We start from the raw sequence: 19,094 nt of genomic DNA on the forward strand, positions 1-19,094 counted from the left end.
AATTCCTCCTCCTTCACCGGCTTATTGGATGCCATTAATCTCAGGAAGGAGATGGAGAAATTAATGTTCAAGGAAAGCTTTGTGATGGTGAAGAGATCTGATAACTCATGCTCCGATTTTCGGCTATCCATGGCGAAGATGATGGTGTGGAGAAGGAGCTATACGAGCCTTGCGATCTCAAAGAACTCTTGCATTGCTTTCTCTCTCTCAACTCTCACCATCACCACCGCTCCATTATCTCCGCCTTCTCCGAGATTTGGGACGCTCTATTTCCGGCCACCACAGCCGGCGAGCAACACCCTCGAGGTTCACTGTTCTTCTCATCATCTTTGATCATATACTCTCATAATTTTGCTAGTTACTGTGAGATCTTACTTTGAGATCAAACCTAGTGTATTTAATCTTTATGCTCTTTTGTTAGCAGATGAATTTGATGGTTCACTTCGCTGTGTTTCACTAGATTTCATTGCAGTATGCTCATATGCATTGGAGATGGAATTGAAATTAGTTGTTTCTCAGTTTATTTTGCAAGTCCTCCAGAACACAGAATTAGCCGATATGAATTAGCTCAAAGGATAGAGTGGTTCATGCCACGACTAAATGTGATGACTAGAAGAGCAGACTAATGGGAGCTACAAAGCAGTTTAAGGATGTCTTAACGGCAAGGACAGAGGTTGTCCATTCTGAAAATTTCTACCTTTCAATATTAGACTTTCTTTTTAATATACTGTCCAACTTCTTGCTTTGCGAGAACCTCAAAGCTCATGAAAACAGGAAGCAAATTTTCTCTACAAATGCATCAAGAGAGAACCCACTCATGCATCAACCCAAAACTGTAAGTGAGCCACCTCCTTGGTCAAATGCGGCAACTTCCCTGCCATCCTCAGTGTATGTTCACAACTGTAAAATGATCTTTAGTTCACAAACCTGGGCATATATGTATCACAAGGTAATAGTCATATGTTTCTCTGTTCTGTCTTCTTTTTGGTATGGTTATATGCTTTTATGCAAATATGACAAGCTCTGTTTGTTGTTTGATGTGTCATATGATTCAGTTAATCTCTGCTTAAATTTGAATTACCTTTTCCAAAATAATTACTGAATAATTAGCTTATATTTGAATGGCCCTTTCCTGATTTTCAACTTCTATTTAAGGTACCATGCATTTAAATTTTTAATTTTTAATTTCTCTTGTTTTTGTACTTACCTTTAATCATGGATTTTTATGATGTTTTTTTGTTAAGATATTGAAACTTTTGTTCACATGTGATCTTGAATCATGTTCTTCCCTTTCTAAAAATATTGAAACTTTTGTTCTTCAAATAGAATTTTTATTTGCTTCACTATTATCTGCTATCTCATATGAGTTGTAGTTGTTATTGGTAACATGCTATCTATGTCCTGTTTAGTTGAAGGAGTATGCCTGTGTTGTATAAATTACTTTTTTTCCTACTATGTGTTGACATGTTTTTGTTTTGTTACTTGTTTTAGATTTGAAAATGGGGCTTTCCTTCACCAAGCTTTTTAGTCGGCTTTTCGCCAAGCAAGAAATGCATATTCTTATGGTTGATCTTGATGTTGCTGGTAAGACCACCATTTTGTACATGCTCAAGCTTGGAGAGATTGTGACTACCATTCCCACCATTGGTATGTGCTATATACCTTTGAAAGGGTGGATTGTGTAATACCTCTTTTTATAGTGTTGACAGTAAACTCTTTAGGCAGCTTTGTTTCTTTTTAGTCTAAGTGTATGGTTTTTCCCTTGTAATTTTGTTTTTCGCTTGAGGAAAGAAAACATACCAGATTATTATGTTTGCATGTCTATATACATAGGTACATTAGATATATATTTCTTGCGAACTATGATCAACATATTCTTCGTTGTATGCCAGGATTTAATGTAGAAACGGTGGAGTACAAGAATATTAGCTTTACTATGTGGGATGTTGGTGGCCAGGACAAGGTATTCTTATCATTAAAGTTTTCTTCAAATATCTATGCATCAGAGACCTAATGATACGGATAACCACTGATGCTCAACTATCATGATACTAATTTTGTTAATATGTGGTATTTACCCATTGTGAGTTGCCTCATTTAAGTTAGGTAATTATCCTGGACGAACTTGATTTAGTGCCTTGAAGTCATAATTTGAATTATTGCCTTTGGCCATTTAGTGGAGTTTTAATAATTAAATTTACAGTTTGTAGCATGTACATTTATTGTAGTAAACACCATGGTTACTATAAAATTAATATTAGCGAGTATTTGATAGCTAAGGCTTTTTGGTTACTACTTCGATAGATCTGGCCCTCGAGGAGGCATTACTTCCAGAATACTCAAGGCCTTATATTTGTGGTTGATAGTAATGACCGTGACCGTGTGGTTGAGGCAAGGGATGAGCTTCACTGGATGCTCAATGAGGTAAATCATCACATTTTTTTTCCGATTAGACTAGGTGATAATATGGCACCTGTTTCAGAATACCGAGTATATAATTCTATATGGTTGTGGACCTGGAAAGTTGTATTGATTATCTGCATTTTCAACCTATCCATAGATCTTCACATGTGATCTTGAGTCCTGTTCTTCTCAATTTCTATTGTTTCATCATCAAGTGCTCTAAACCACTTCATCCTCCTATGCTGCCTTTGTTATTTGGCTTCAAAAAAGAAAGCTGGACTTTCAACTATATATATAAACCTGGAAACTTGTATTGATTATCTGCATTTTCAACCTATCCATAGATCTTCACATGTGATCTTGAGTCCTGTTCTTCTCAATTTCTATTGTTTCATCATCAAGTGCTCTGAACCACTTGATCCTTCTATGCTGTCTTTGTTATTTGGCTTCAAAAAAGAAAGCTGGACTTTCAACTATATAGACAAAACCATCAATGCGAACAATATAATATTAATAAGTATGAACTAATAATAACAATTTGTTAATTAAATTGGTCCTCCTATGCTACGTCACAATTTTCTAATGCAGTATATCCAATTTTTTTTTATATATAAAAGATTGTATATATATATATATTTTTTTTTTTTGCAGATTTTGGAGAATTCATGGTTAAAGATCGAAAGGGTTGAAGATGAAAAGAATACACCAAGTTTTTTACTTTGTGTAATTATCCCAAAAATATTTTGTAATGAAAGTACATAAATAGTGTAAAACTCTTTGTATTTTGTTGTTAATCAAAATACATTGCATTTTAGCACATAACTTGTAAATTGAATTTAGGATATTTTTGAATATATTTAAATATTTATGTTTTTGATTTACAGGTTAAACAAATTTATTTATTATTAGCAGGAAAATAAATTAAAATTAATGAACAAATTAAGAGGTGGTTATAACCATCTCTAAAAGTATGAACATGTAAGAATTATTAGCTATAGAGGTGGTTATAACCACCTCTAAAAGTATGAACATTTCTAATAGTGAAAACTTAGTAGCTATAGAGGTGGTTATAACCGCCTCTAGCACTTATAATTTTTAGATGCGGTTATAACCACCTCTAAAACTATTGAGGACAATGAAAACTATGTAGCTATAGAGGCGGTTATAACCACCTCTAAAACTATTGAGAGTAATGAAAACTTAGTAGCTATAGAGGCGGTTATAACCGCCTCTACTCTTGTTATTAAAAACCGCTTTCGTAGATGAAACTTACCCCAACGATTGGTATAAACCGACTCTAAAGTGTAGAGCCGGCTTAATACGAGGCGGTTTAGAGGCGGGTTAAAAAACCAACACTATACCTATAGAGGCGGTTATAACCGCTTCTATAGGTCTTGAAAACCGTCTCAAAAGCACTTTTTTGGTGTAGTGTTACATTATGGTCAGAAATGCCATTCTGATATGACACTGTCATTAATTGGTAGAGATGTGAGTGTAACTTCTGCAGCTGGGGATAAAACATTATAGTAACATCAAGCAACAACACAAGGACCATTCATGAGTTGAGAGATGCATGGTCTAATATAACCATAATTTGAAATCTCAAGCTGATTTGCTAAGTGGTGTGTCTGCATGTTTCCAGTTGAATTTTTCATATAACCATAACCTGAGCATCAGCTCCAGATGAAACCAACACATTCAGCGTGTTCGAGAAGGCAAGACCAGTGATTCTTTTTGTGTGGCCTCTAAGTTTACTCTTGACCTGCAACAAGATAAACAAATAACTTATAAATGTTGGTCTTTTGGTGACTAATCACATAAATACGTCCGTAGTCACAAACCTCATCTACTCGAACATTATAAATTAGGATTGTTGAGCCATCCATATTCCTATAGCTATTATATTATTATCCTAAGGATGAAATGCAAGAAATGTTGCTGCCGGTGGCGGAGGCGTGAATGTTGTCATGATCTGCATTTATCAGAATATTATTAAAATGGTTACAATTTTGAGAATACGAAATGATCTGACTGGAAAAAGAAATGCCTTCAAGAGTTGTCATAGGAGTACCTTAAAGTCATCATGTTAAAGAGAGAAATTTTACCACCAGATGCAGACATGACATAAGAGTCATTCTTCGACAAAGCAAAGCAAGGAACTGCTTCCTCAAGATTTATGTCAGTTATTTCGTTGGTCATTATTATACCACTTGCAGGTTGCCATAATTGAGGAACGACACTTGCTGTTGCCTGTAAAACAAATAACTCATACTTAAATTTTGGCAAGCACTTGCAAAATAAGCTTGGTGTAGTCTATACAATCATATTCCCACCTTTCCACTCAGATGGCGTTCATTTCGTGGCCAAGATGGCAATTCCAGAATTTGTATAAATTAGCCTCGATATCTGTACACACAAGAGCAAATCTCAATCAAATTAAGACATTCTATTATCACCTTTCATCACAGTAAACTGAAACATTACCTTGGGGAAGGGAATCATTGATTACATATTCTCTTCCCCTTCTTTGGATGTTATTTTATGCAGGTAATCATTGAGGGTTGGTGGTATTCATTACCTCCACCAAAGGAATAAGTCATTCACCCCACATTGGGGTGAATACCCATTACCAATAGTTGAATTTACATTTTTGCCCAAATTAGCTTAATTAAGTTAATAAAATAATTAAATGTATTAACTTAATTAATGAAATGATTAATTAACTTAATTAATAAAATAGTTAATTAACTTAAGTAGCTCAATTAATTAAGTTAATAAAATAATTAATTGTGTTAACTTAACTAATTAAATAATTAATTAACTTAATTAATTTAGTTAATATAATAATTGATTAAATTAATTAATAAAATAATTATTTAACTTAGTTAAGTTAATTAATTATGTTAACTTAATTATTTCAGTTAATAAAATAATTGATTAACTTAATTAATTTAATTAATTAAGTTAATAAATTAATTAATTGTGTTAACTTGATTAATTAAATAATTAATTAAGTTAATTAGTTTAATAAATTAATTGATTAACTGAATCAATAAAATAATCAATTAACTTTAATTAATTAAGTTAATAAAATAATTGATTAATTTAATTAATTAAGTTAATAAAATAATTATTGTCATTAAACATATATATAATTGTTTTCTTAAGAAGGGTAAAAAGGTAATTGTCTCACATATTCTCCATTTACTTTTTAAATTCCCAATGCATAACCCTCTATAACCAAACACAGTTTTCGTTCCTATCCCCTCCCCATTACCCCCATTCCCATTCCCATCCCTCTCTTTATTACCCCCATTCCTATCCCCATTCTTATTCCGTCATCCAAACGCACCCTCAATCCAAACGCCTCCTAAAAGAATTGCAACAACTTACTAAATATATACAGCTATATTCATGCATATACATGAACATCTACCATTAAAATATAGGACACCACTAGACAGGCCGGTATAACCGCTACAAGACAAAACTCAAAATGAAATAGGTTCGTAAAAAACTTCATCTCAGGGCTAGCTGTTACTAACTCTTCCTATACTCTCACTGATTGGATGGTCTCTTGATAGGGTTGTAAACGAGCTGAGTCAAGCCGAGCTTTGCCTTGTTCAAACTTAGCTTGTACTATTTTAATCAAGCTCGAGCTTGAGCCCAACTTTCTTTGAGCTTCATTTGTCAAGCTCAAGCTTGGCTCGTTAGTATGTTAACCGAGCTCACGCTTCTTGCTCAAGCTCAACTTGTTAATAAAATTCAAAGCTTAGACTTGGTTCGTTAGCTTAATTAAGGATCAATTTTTTTATTTTCTATTTTTTTATTTAGTAAAGTATCATTTAAAACTTATTTATTTAATCATTATCAAGCGCGACTCAACTCGATTTGAGTTTGAGGATCATTTTAATAAAACAATTATTGAAGTTTGTTTATGCAATCATTAAGGCTTGAGTTCAAGCTTGTTAAAATCTTCATTAAATAAGTTGACATATAATTACAATAATAACAAAATAAACATTGTGATGTAACTATCTATAACTTTTTTTTGTAATTAATATTACTAAAGATTCGGTAAATAAGCTTGTTCATGACACTGTTTATATTAATGATTATTGCAAATAAGATTGTAAATGATACTATAAACGAGTCTCTTAATGATTTCTATAAATGAGCTTTTAATTATACAATAAATGAGCTATTCATGAGCCTTAATGAGCAAAACATCATGGTGTTCAGGCTTGGCTTGTTTATCTTACAAGGTCAACAATTAGGCTTGTGAATCGCTCATTTAACTTAATGAACTAGTCGAGCCGAGCTTTTGAACTTTTAATGAATACATTGGTTCATTTACAACCCTATATGTGACTCAAGTAGTAGTAGTAATATTAATAATAATGACAACAACGACATAGTCACCTATACACTTAATATACATGTATATATATTAATGTAATATATATATATCTATATCTATATAAAAGAACTCACAACCAAGCTTATAAATGAGTTTGTTCATGAGCTAGTTCACGAGCTTGTTCGCGATTTGTGTTTGTGAGCCAAAATGAGCTAAGGGGCTTGTTTATTAATGGAGCTTGAAAATGAAGCTCAAGTTTGACTCGTTTACAATATGAGCTGAATATGAACGAGTCTTATCAAGTCAAACACAGAGTTGCTTACAAAATGCTATGCTCAAATACACCCCTATCTCTTGCTCATGCAACTGTGGCACATTTTAATTCATTAGTAGTGATTATATAGCCAATATGAAACATTAATATTTTTAAATAAATAAAAGAGCTCAAAAATTTGCAAATATAAAGCACGGTTAAATGATAAACTTAAAGTTTAACAAATAAATTCTATAGTCAACAAAATGTAAATAAAAAGCAAGGCTTGCCAAATCATCCCAATTTTAACTGTAACCACAATTAAGCTGAATTTGATTTATTGGAGGTTATAGTAGTATGTTAAACATAAATAGTAAATTTGAAAACCCAATAATGCTTCATAAATTTTTTAAATGGCCAAATAAAAAATTAAAAAAAAAGCAAAAAATATGACAATGTATAGTAGAGGTACATAGCAAACAAGGAGAGTAAGAGCGAGAGGGCTTCTTTTGTACGTCCCCTGGAGTTCGATCTGGAGTTCTTCGTCGCCCTTAACTTCATATCTCCTTAGTTACTTCTATTTCCAAGTAAGAGGGACGAGTTTTTGCTGGATTTCGGGTTGGGAGTGGTTTTCATCAACGTTTAGTTTTTGTGTGTTGTTTTTTAAGAATTTGTTTGGATTTATTTATTATTTATTTTATTATGTTTTTTGTAATTGTATTTTTTATTACTCCGAAATGATACGATAACATAAAATTTCTAGTTTGGTATTTGTTCATGATTTTGTTATTAAAATAGGGCGTAGGAATATTTGATTGATCTCCTGGTAATATGTTGGAGCAAATTAATGCATGCTATAGCGACACATAAAATGAATATATGAAAGTACTGTTGTGGCATGTGTTACATTGCTTCTCCAGTAATGTAAATATATCATTTGTATTTATAATTGATATTTATTTAATTTTTTCTTAAATCTTAAAATCTTAAAGTAATATTTTAAAGTAAATAAAAATTAATATTTACATGTTTTTTTATTCACCACCACAGCTAAATACATCCAGATATGTTGAAAACATTAATTTAAGTTGGAATTTGATATTTTTAAGCCCTCTAAGGTTTTTCCATTGCAATCACTTTCCATATTAAGTAGGATTGCAATGTTTGTTATATCCAATAAAAAATATAATTAAAATACATTTAAATTAAATTTAACTGTTTGTTAGGAAAATTTTTCTAATTATTAAATTTATCATTATCTAATATTTTAAATTACATGCATTTTATTATTTTATTTTTTCTTATCTAATTTCATTAACTCTCAATGCTATATCTTAGCATTTTTTTGATATATTATGCCGCCATAATTTTATGATATTTTTACAGTCATCTCAGCATTCTTGTCTCTTTATCTCTTCTTGTTTTAAAGAAAAATTTTAAATTTTTTTTATTATCAAAATCCTAAATTTAAATCTTTAATCATAAATGATAACGTGAAAACTCCCTTCCTAAACCCTAAAGTGTAAATCACAAACCCGGGTTAATTTTGTGGTTTACTGTTGAGGGTTTAGGATTTAGGATTTTAGAATTTAGTATTTATTATTTAGAGTTTAAGTTTTTAGATTTTTAGATATAGATTTGGTAGTATTTGGGTGTAAAATTTTAGATATGGTTTTATAATTTTTTTTTTAATTTTAGGGATTTAAGGATTTTTGGGTTTAAATGTGAAGTTTATGTAAAAAATAATGGCGTGGACAATGATGTGGAAGTTGGCATCCACGTTATTCCAAAAACCTATTCGGGAATAGCACCGCTCTAATTTTAGAATAACGGTCTTTCGAGTAAATAAAACTTAATAATTAAAACAACTAAATAACTAAATAAATAAAACAATTTTAAGTATCTATATTTTAAAGAAAACTAGTAATAATAATAACCATTTATATTTTAAATTAATTTAATGTACATTAGAGAATTTAATGTATGGTGGAGACTTTAATGCAGTTTTTCTCCTAATGATAAGAATAAGGCTAATTACCTCTCTTTAGGAGGCCGCCTTACACTGATTAATTGTCTTAACTTCGATCCCTACATACTGGATGTCTGTGTTTAAACTACCAACTTTGGTAGTTAAAGAGATAAACAAGATTTGTAAAGATTTTCTGTGGAAAGGTCCTAAGTTGGGACCAAAGGTGCTCGTTTGGTGGCCTAGAACAGGCATGTAGACCTTGCAACATGGGTGGGTGGGGTATTCTTAATATCCAAAATTTCAACAATGCCCTCTTAGTTATATGGGGGTAAAAAATTTACCATGGTCAATGCGGTTATTGGTCTCCAATTAATTATTCATCTAAATTACCTAAATAGGGGACCTCCAGGACCATTGTTTCACAAACTACATAAGAAAAATCCTTTTATTGGGTAGGTATTACACCAATTTTGCCCTCTTTCAGAGCTTGCACCTCAAAGATCGCCCAGAATGGAGCTACCACACATTTTTGGTAGTTGCACAATGAAGAATTGCACTGAACTAGTATGGCAATTCGTTTAACACTTGATGTGCAATGTCAAAATACCAAGCAATGGCATAATAAATAGACAATGCAAAAAACAACATACAACCAATCTCACAAAAATAACATAAGAGACATCAATTTAACGTGGTTCAGCTAAGAACAAGTCTACATCCATGGGAGAACAATGCTTCAATATATCATGGTGAATAGCATAAGTACAAGAGTACAAGAAATAAGCATAAAGCTACAAGAGGATAACCAAACTCCATGAACTTAATATCATCTCAAAAACAAGGATCTCACCTTGCTTTAATGAGATCAAGAAAGAAAAGAGCTCTCCTCTACACCTTCTTCACTTTTCCACTCTCCAAATATAAGAGAACTCACCATCTCCATCTCTCTGTACTCTCATTACATAACATTTAACAAACATATATAAATCTATATAAACAATACACTAATCTAGATTGTCGAATTAAAAGAGATCAATATTTGGCTTCATCCAAAAGATATCAAGAAAATATTTAACATTGGTTTGATAAATGGTTTGTAGGTAAAGCCCCTAAAGATCTTTGTCCAAATCTTTTTTTTGACTATCTTGTTCATTGGGTTTATATCAGACAACTTTCTCAGGATCTTCCCTCTCTTAGAAAGATCTTTTGTATAGCTTCATATGTTGATATTATGCCCCTTCTATACTCAAATTAATCTAGTGTCCACGAAGATGTGAAAACCTGGACATCGGAGAGTAATAGATCCTTCACTATGTGCTTTTTATAATTTTCTTTTGGAAAGAGGGAATTTGTAGCCCACTTAACTCCCAATTCTGGAAAATGGATTGCCCAAGGAAAATAACACTATTATGTTAGCTAGAATGTGAGTATAAAATCCTTACTCTTAGCAACCTTGCCAAGAGAGGCTGTAACTTCCAAAGTGCCATTGACACTTGTGTCTTATGCCACAAAGACTTAGAAATGGATGCGAATTTTCAGACCGCATCTGGGAATTTTTCAAGCAAATTCTAAATCGATAAACACATTCTCTATCTCTAAGGTTTGGACAACTTAGATTCCCTCCTTAGAGGCTCATCAACGAGCCCTTTGAAACCTTTTTTCAAGAACAATTTTTTAGAATATTTAAAATGAAATAAATAATCATATTTTTAATTCCCTTGTCCTTCATTCCATTTCCATTACTTTTAAAATTGTCCACATGGTTCTTGGATGGATTTATGTAGCTAGGGCAGATCATTTGTAGTTCCCCATTGAGTCTTTCCAGAATCTTAAGCATTCTCTTGATTTCCTAAGCACATGAACGCCTGACCATGCCAGCACCATGTCCTAGCAACCACCCCAGGAATGATTCCTTCAACTAGCTTGAGTTGATCTATGTTGTCTCTTGGTGTACTTCATCAACTTAGTAGTGTCTTCTTCTCCTGTATCTCTTCTTTTGTCTTCATTGTTTTGATGTTGGTTCTTAGGTGTGTATTTCTTGTGGTGATGCCCTCCTTGTTTCTTTTTTCCTTAGCTTGTTCTTTTCTGTTTCCTGCTTTCTGACTTTCTGTTTGTATGTTGGTTTTTTGTTTTGTTTTGTTTTGTTTTGTTTTTGTCTGTTTTGTTTGTACTCATTTTCCCCTATTTACTAAATTAGTGATTTATCCAATTTAAAAAAAAAGAAATATAATTTAAATTGAAAGGAAAATAAAGCATAAACAAAACAACCAAGGCTAATCAAATTTTTGCCTCCATGCTTAAAAATCATTCAATCATAGTCTTAAATCCACGCTGACGGAGTCTAATTATAGCAATATAAATTTTTATCATAGATTTACTGACATCATCTACCACTAAAAGACTGAATGAATGAATGCATTGGGTAAATTATCTAAATGGTCACTCAACTTTTTGGGTATCCCTATTTAAGTCAACGAACATTTAAAAGTTTCAATCAAATACCCAAACTTTAAAATCAATCCTATTTGAGTCACTGAAGCTCTCTTCGTCAACAGAAAATTGACGTGTCATGACAGATATCATGGTATGTGATACACCATCATGCCACATGACAGAGTACCTTTTATTTTATTTCTTCTTCGCCCCAAGGATCATACATCTGATATATATATATATTATGGGCCTAGCTTTTTGTCTCCATTTGTTTGTAAAACCATTAAAGACCGGATTACTGCCCTAAATTCTTGCAACCCATGAATCCGTGAAGCCATGATTTTTTATTCTTTTGTTGACATTTTGTTGTTCAACCCAAGCCTTTAAGAACCCCATCTTCTACTCTTTTTTCTCTAAGTGTGTGTGTAAAAGAGAGAGCGAGAGAAAGACAAAGTGTAGATTCCAAGCTTAGTAGAGCAAAAAAAATTCTTCAAGCCAAGAGAAGCTATTGTGAACTTTGGATGCTTGTCAAATTTTTTTCCTCATTTCGAATTTACCATGATGCTTTATTCCCTATCCATGCTAGCTTTGTCCCCATCATATTGCTTCACATAGGCAATAAACAACTTCTCACTCTTGCTCCCAATCCTTGAGTGGTGTTTGCTCGGTGACGCGTGTACAATATGCATGTATTTTATACTAATTTGCACACTCATTCGGCATGTATTAGAATCATATCATGAAATTCGATGCTAAATCTAGTGTGTTTCGCATTAACAGGCTTAGGGCAGTACTTCAAGATGAGAGAGAGCCAAAAGAAGCATTTCAAATCTCAAATGATGAAATTGGAGCTATCTCATCATCAATTAAACAAGGACAAGGCAAACTGAGTGGTTTACGGGTAGCTTAAAGCCTGCTTACGGCCGTAAGTCAATTAGAGATTCAGAGTTAAGTAAGAGAAACTTATGGGCACAGCTTACACCTGTAAGGATGCCCATAAAGACCATCCAGAGGAGCTTACAACCACAACATATGCTCATAAGGGCAATTGCAAGAAGTAGAATAGTAATTAAAGCTTATAGATATAAGCTGAACCGTAACACAAACAAAAAACCTTATGGATGTGACTTACAGTGGTAAATGTTTTCGTTAGGCTCATGACTATTTTCTCCAGCTCTTGTATAACCACGTCCTTACGCTTGTAAGTAGCCTATAAGTAGTCAAGTATAAATAGGCTTGATGAGGATTTTTAGGAAGACCATCTAATTATTTTCTTTTGGGTGATTCCTAGAGGTGAAGTTAAGGAACATAAGAGGCGAATTTCCAGCACTTAAGGAGTAATTTCAAGGGGGATTTGGCTCAATATTCAAGGGGATTGGAGATCATAGCCATTAAGCTTACCTTGATGGTATGCGTGGAAGCCTATCTAAGGTTGCTTCGGTGACATAATTGAAAAGAGGGTTTTTATAGATCTCATGTTTCCTCCTATTATTTGTATTTTGAATGTTTTCCCTCCATTAATGGAGTGCTAATTTGTTAGCTGTTTGGGCATAGTTGAACTCTAGTGTTTATTCTTTTGACATTGGTTGTTGGATCTTTGTGCTTTAATTATTTTCTTAATTACAATTATTTCTATTTGAGTCTAATTGTGTGAGTGAATGCTTGACTAGCTATCATATTTGTTATTGTTACGTGACGAGAAGAAATTCCCACCTATCATAGACTTGTCACAATTTAAAAGAATAGTGGATACACCTCTGGTTAGGGTACTTTAGAGGCTTTGTCTCCTACAATCCTTCCAAATGGGTTAGTGATAATCTTCGTGCTGTTTGCAATCATGTAAAGTGGATTTTAAAAAAAATTGCATTTCTACTCTGTATTTGGATTAAAGTTAATCTCTCTCTTTAGGGGAGATTATTTATTTATGAGATTATCATTAGCCCACAATAAGGTAACTCTTCACCTGAAAAATGAAGGTTTAGTATAATTCTGAAAACCTTTTGGTTCAAATAGGATTGCATGTTTAGAAAAACTTTGTTTTACACTTCATAACCATAGTGGGATGATATGCCTGGACATCGCTTTCTTCCTTGACTTCTCTCCTATTATTTCCCGTATTTTCTTGTAGTTGCTTGTTTTTGTACACAGACAATATTCAATTTTTTAGGCTATTTTTCATGTTAAGAGTTATTACTACTTTCTTCCCCTGTGGACCTCTGCACTTATGCACACTTTATTATGTGAACGGCACGTACACTTGCATCTTTATCAACTAGTTTGGTGTTAGAAGAGATAGGGGCTCTGTGACCGGCCAACCTCGCCAAGTAAATGTATGGTTGTGAGCCATTGTTTTTCTTCCTATTCTTCCTTGTAGGTTTCAAAATTTATTCTTTGGAATTAGTTCTCTTTTCTCTCATTTCTGCTTGGTTTGGGAAATGGTTAAGAGCATGTTGAGATATTCTATTCTTGCAAGCTTTGACATGTTTAGCATAATGATTTTAAGCATAATTTGCATGCTTTGAGCATTGCTTAAAGTTGGTGGTGAGTTGGTTCAATAGCTTATTGTATGATAATATCATGCTGCATCTTAGACTTTAAGTCATGACATTCTTAAAAGAATTGGAGTTTAGCACTAGTTCAAATATCTAAGTTTAGATTTTTAGAGGTAATTATTTTCTTTACAGTGCTTAGTAGATGCTTTTCATAATCTCATTGCTTACCCAAGCAATTGTCAAGTTTGATCGACGCTTGTTTCTTAATTACAACGAGCTTTGAAATTCATGCTTAAGTGCTTTTGTATGATAGTTTTTAAGGTGATTTTGACTATTGTCAATCCTTGCATATATAATCAATTGAGAAGTGATTTTGGAATTAAAATTGTATCTTGGAGTTAGACTGTTGCCAGATAAGTACTCTATAGGTAAAATTTAGTATTTTTATTATTTAAGGTATCATTTATTTGGTAAAATAATTATTTAGTATTTTGTTATGACATTTGATTTCGAATATCTGTTATTTTTATTAATATTGAAATTATTTATCTTGAATATGTATTTTCAGGTATATTTAATTAATTGCTTTTATTTAATTATTGACTTAGTAAATATACTTTAGTGCGATGTTTTAATTAAATGACTACTATTCATTTTAATTTGGTTACTGATTTATTACTTATGCTAAGTGTGTGATTTCTTTCAAATGATTACTTCAACATTCTTAAAATTCGTATGTTTGCAACCGTGGGTTGGTGATTCTACTATCATTTGTATTGATTTAGTTATTGTCATTATTTATTTATTTGTGTATATAATTGTTTTACTTTAGTTTTGAATGAATTGGTATTTTGAGTAATTTTTAATATATTGGTTGCTTAAATGTTTATAAATTCATTTATGGTTATTTATTTATCTTCCCTAAGGTAGGATCTTGGATTTTATCAGTATTTCTAGGTATTTGTGAACTTGAGAAATTCTGAACTTGTATTTGAATGTTTTGGTTTCCAAATGAACAATAAGCAACCCTGTTAGTGGGGGTTAATCATTGACCTTGTCGACAATAAATTCTAAAAAATGACTTGGAAAATTAATGACCATCTGGCATCGTGTCAGCCGGGTGATATAATAGACGATAATATGATATTTCAGTCTTGGGTTACTGAGGGCAAATTAATGACCTATGTTATTTTGGCTCGAGTCACTGAGGGTAAACAAATGAACTCTAGCATCTATATAGTGAATTTGGAGACATATACTAGAATTTGTTACATCCTGCTTTGACTTTTGATTTTGATTTTCTTTAATTGCAGTATTTATGTGTTATTGATTTTTTTTGTATATCTTATATACAAGATTTTTTGTCCTGCCTTGAAGTTTCTGTATTTCTAAGATCGTATTTCTTGGTTTCAAATTTTGGTGAATGACAAATTTGGAAAAAAAAAATTATTAGAATATTATATAATGTATTTTGTTTAAATTATGATTTCAGAGATTTGGATTATTCTAAAAATATGGTATACTTGAAACACACATCTGTAATTTCTAGTTTAAACTAATTATGCTTTAAAGACTTATGATCATATTTGACGATTTTCTATATTCCTAATTTATAGGTTTGAAATCTGACATTCTTTTGATTACAATATTCTTAAAAAGCTGTATTACTTAGGAACTATACCTTTGTTGAATTGTTTATTTTGTATTTGTTTAAACTCTATTTAAACTTTGAATTACTCTCGGTATTTAAAGTTGAGATTTATAAACCCCATTATTTTTAAATAACTTATGGATTACTTACTTGGCTAGCTAGTGAGCTCATGGATTTGTTTTAAATCCTTTTCAAAACAAGGGTGGTAGACCGGTGTGGACTTTGAAAGGTTATCTGTAGGTGTCGTCATGTTTTGTTGTAAAATTTGAGTCCTTATTAATATCTATCTTGTATCTCTTTAACTTTGTATTTTTAGACTTCTTGTATCCATGTACTGTATATTCTGTAGAGCCTGAAACCTTGTGACTCAATTGTTTGTCAAGTTTGTCTATCCTAAATCAAATTATGAGGCCCTGCAGGCCTATAGGGTTCATGCCTTGTGGTCTGTGGCAGTTTGTCCGCACACTGAGTATAGTGTGCTGGGTTTGGGGAGTAACATATTTATATACATCGGCTCTGCAATATAGATGAATAAACTTCACTTGTAAACTTTACTAGCAATGATTAGAAGAGCCGTTAAACTTCACTTGTAAACTTTACTAGCAATGATTAGAAGAGCCGCAGAACACTTAGATATACATCTTAATCACTAATATACATTAGTAGTATTCATAGCTTACAGCTTTCTATCTAGCTTTGGAAAAGAGAAACATCATACAAGAATACTTCATCCAAGGAAGCAAAGGATCAAAATCATGAATTCTATCCTTCTGAGAGAGTACTGTAGAACAAATGTTATATATATACAACAAAGGTTATGCAAAGAAAGAAAAAAAAACACAGATCTCACACACACTCCAACAAAATTATCTACATTCACATTTTTCCAGCATATATCTCATTACAAAACCACTCTCTAGAGTGTTCTCTTCTGACTTTCGTATAAAACATTCATAGCACACTACTTCATAGACTCAACTCTATAATAATATATTAACATCAGAAACACAATTCTTAAACATCACAACATATACTAGTACACATGAACCATTCTAGAATATGTTGATATCCCACAGTTCCTCTTGTTGTATAGGCTTCATCCTACATTAGTGAATATATCTGCAACACTTATCCCCTTGTTTGAAAAGTTACATACTCCTAGCTTATCTCTGATCACTTCATGCTTTTGAATTGATAGGGGTTTAGTAAATATACATATGCAAGCTGAAACTCTGTATTGCAGTACTTTAGCTCAGTTAGCTTTTTTGCAACTTGATTTCGAACAAAATACAATTTCATATCCATGTGCTTTGTCCTCCCATGCAAGAATGGATTAATATCAATGGCTATGAATGACTTGTTTTCACACCAAAGCACGAAGGAGTCTTTCATTTCAACCTCACATTTATTTAGCATTTTGTTCAACCAAATCCCTTGACAAGTAGAAGAATATAATAAAATATATTCAGCTTCTGTTGTTGATAAATCTACCATGTCTTGCTTCCTTGAAAAACATGAAACAACTCTTAAGCCTACAAGAAGTACAATACATGAAGTGTTATATCTATCTTCCTTGCAAACCCCCCAGTCACTATATAAAAAACCTTCTAACTTGATATATCCCCCTCTAATGCCGGAGAAGAGTCAGAAAGACCAAGTGTTGAGCACTTGGACATTACAGACTCCCCAAATGAGCACCCTGTTTTTGGTGAATTTATTAGTGAAAACTGTAGCAACTGTGCAGTCCACAAGATGCATATAATCCATAGTTGGAAAGTCAATGAAGTCTAGTTTCCAACCCAACAAATTTTATGTTAATTGGAGGTTCCTAGAAAGAGTTATGACATGGCTGCTAGGCTAAAGACCTATCAAGTTGACTGGTTTTTGGAAATCTCTTTTACATTCAATTGTTGTAGTACTCCCATTAGTATTAATTATCCCTGGAGTGTGTGTTAGCTAAATAACTTTGTTTATCTTTTAGTTTCCTATGCTTGGAGGGTTGTTCCAAGGGTTTTAATACTTGACTTGAAGGCCAAAAGAAAGGGGAGATTGTTTGGCTGGAGAATTGGAGGCTATGGCCATATTGCTTTGTTCTTTTCTCTTGGCTTATACAAGTCAGTGAGGAGAGAACTCTCTCAACTCTGTATCTCTTTGGCTAGATCTGAAGGGTGGTGAGTTACTAGATCCTGTATCCATTCGTGAGCTTCAATCTGTGGTGGATTTTTTTTTATTTTGTCTTCTTTTACCCCATATAAGGTGGTATCAGAGACTAGGTTCGGATGGCCGATCATCGTCGCCATATACCTAATGTACCGCAGCGCCAGTCAGTGAAAGGAGTGTCCATGATGTTGAAGTGGAAGATCTAAGAAGGAAAGTGCAGTAGCTTCAAAAACAACTTCAAAGATTGCAATCTCTGGAAAGAGATCAACAACCACAAGGTGATCTAGGTATAGATCAAGAAAATAGTGACAATAAAGACCAGAATCCCTTATATTCTTCTTCTAGTTCAGGAGAAGGTAGCGGTCCTAGCAATCGGCATATGTGCAGTCCGTAGGTAGGAATTTGACATCAAAGTTGATATTCCAAAATTTGAAGGAAGAATACAGCTTGACAATTTCGTAGATTGGCTTCACACTGTTGAGAGAGTATTTGATTTTAAAGATTTATTTGATGATAGAAAGGTGAAGCTCGCTGCTTCAAAATTAAGAAAGTATGTTGGATTATGGTGGGAAAACTTGAAATGGCAGAGAGTTTGGGAAGGAAGATACTCTATTCATTCTTGGGAGAAGATGAAGAGGGAACTAAAGAGAAGGTTTTTACCAGAAAGCTATCGACAAGATTCCTATCTTAAGCTTCATAATTTGAAACATAATGATCTATCTGTTGAATAGTATACTGCTGAATTTGATTATTTGATGATCAAATGTGATATGGTGGAGCCTGAAGAGCAAACTATTGCTCGATGTCTTGGAGGATTGAGGATTGAAATAGGCCATATGATATAGCTGCAACCATATTGGACTTATTTGGATCTTTGTAAGCTTGCTATGAGGGTTGAAAAACAACTAAAAGAAACTCAGGGAAGTGGTTTTCATCCTCTAAGCAAGGGAGGTTCTTTTAACCAAGGGAGTTCTTCAACCTTTAGGCCTTCTAAAAATGTAAAGCCTTTTACTCCAACGTCACTGAATAAGGGTGAAAGTTCTAAGAAACAAGGTCCTCCTAATACATGTTCAAGAAAGTGTTTCAAGTGCCAAGGATATGGTCATATTGTAGTTGATTGCCAAATTGGAAGATAATTTCTCTTGTCGAAGAAGAAATTAAGAAAGGATTCGATAAAGATGAGGTTGAATGTTCTCAAATCAAAGAGGTAGTTCATGCAGATGAAGGAGAACTTCTTGTTTGCCGAAATCTGAATGTACAACGCACACAAGAGGATGGTTTGTTGCATCACAACATTTTCCACACTAGGTGCACTTGTTGTGGTAAAGTTTGTGATGTGATTATAGATGGTGGTAGTTTTGAAAATGTTATAC

General features: G+C 32.9%; 1 protein-coding gene across 1 annotated transcript; it reads left to right on the forward strand.

The window, feature by feature from the left end:
• The first annotated feature begins 1,499 nt into the window (after positions 1-1,499).
• LOC120254981 (ADP-ribosylation factor-like) lies at positions 1,500-4,362 on the forward strand. The gene is made up of 4 exons (XM_039262915.1): positions 1,500-1,647; positions 1,893-1,963; positions 2,305-2,424; positions 4,321-4,362. Exons 1-4 carry the CDS (start codon positions 1,500-1,502, stop codon positions 4,360-4,362), a joined length of 381 nt encoding a protein of 126 aa, XP_039118849.1.
• The last annotated feature ends 14,732 nt before the right edge of the window (positions 4,363-19,094 follow it).

This window comes from Dioscorea cayenensis, unplaced genomic scaffold (assembly GCF_009730915.1).
Source record: "Dioscorea cayenensis subsp. rotundata cultivar TDr96_F1 unplaced genomic scaffold, TDr96_F1_v2_PseudoChromosome.rev07_lg8_w22 25.fasta BLBR01000777.1, whole genome shotgun sequence".
In the NCBI taxonomy this organism is placed as follows: Eukaryota; Viridiplantae; Streptophyta; class Magnoliopsida; order Dioscoreales; family Dioscoreaceae; genus Dioscorea; species Dioscorea cayenensis.

What these genes read in the sequence shown, in the direction of transcription:
- LOC120254981 (XM_039262915.1), top strand. Translation starts at nt 1,500, where the DNA reads ATGGGGCTTTCCTTCACCAAGCTTTTTAGTCGGCTTTTCGCCAAGCAA. An exon ending in GACTACCATTCCCACCATTG is followed by an intron (nt 1,648 to 1,892) that starts GTATGTGCTATA and finishes GTTGTATGCCAG; the next exon opens with GATTTAATGTAGAAACGGTG. An exon ending in TTCACTGGATGCTCAATGAG is followed by an intron (nt 2,425 to 4,320) that starts GTAAATCATCAC and finishes TATTATCCTAAG; the next exon opens with GATGAAATGCAAGAAATGTT.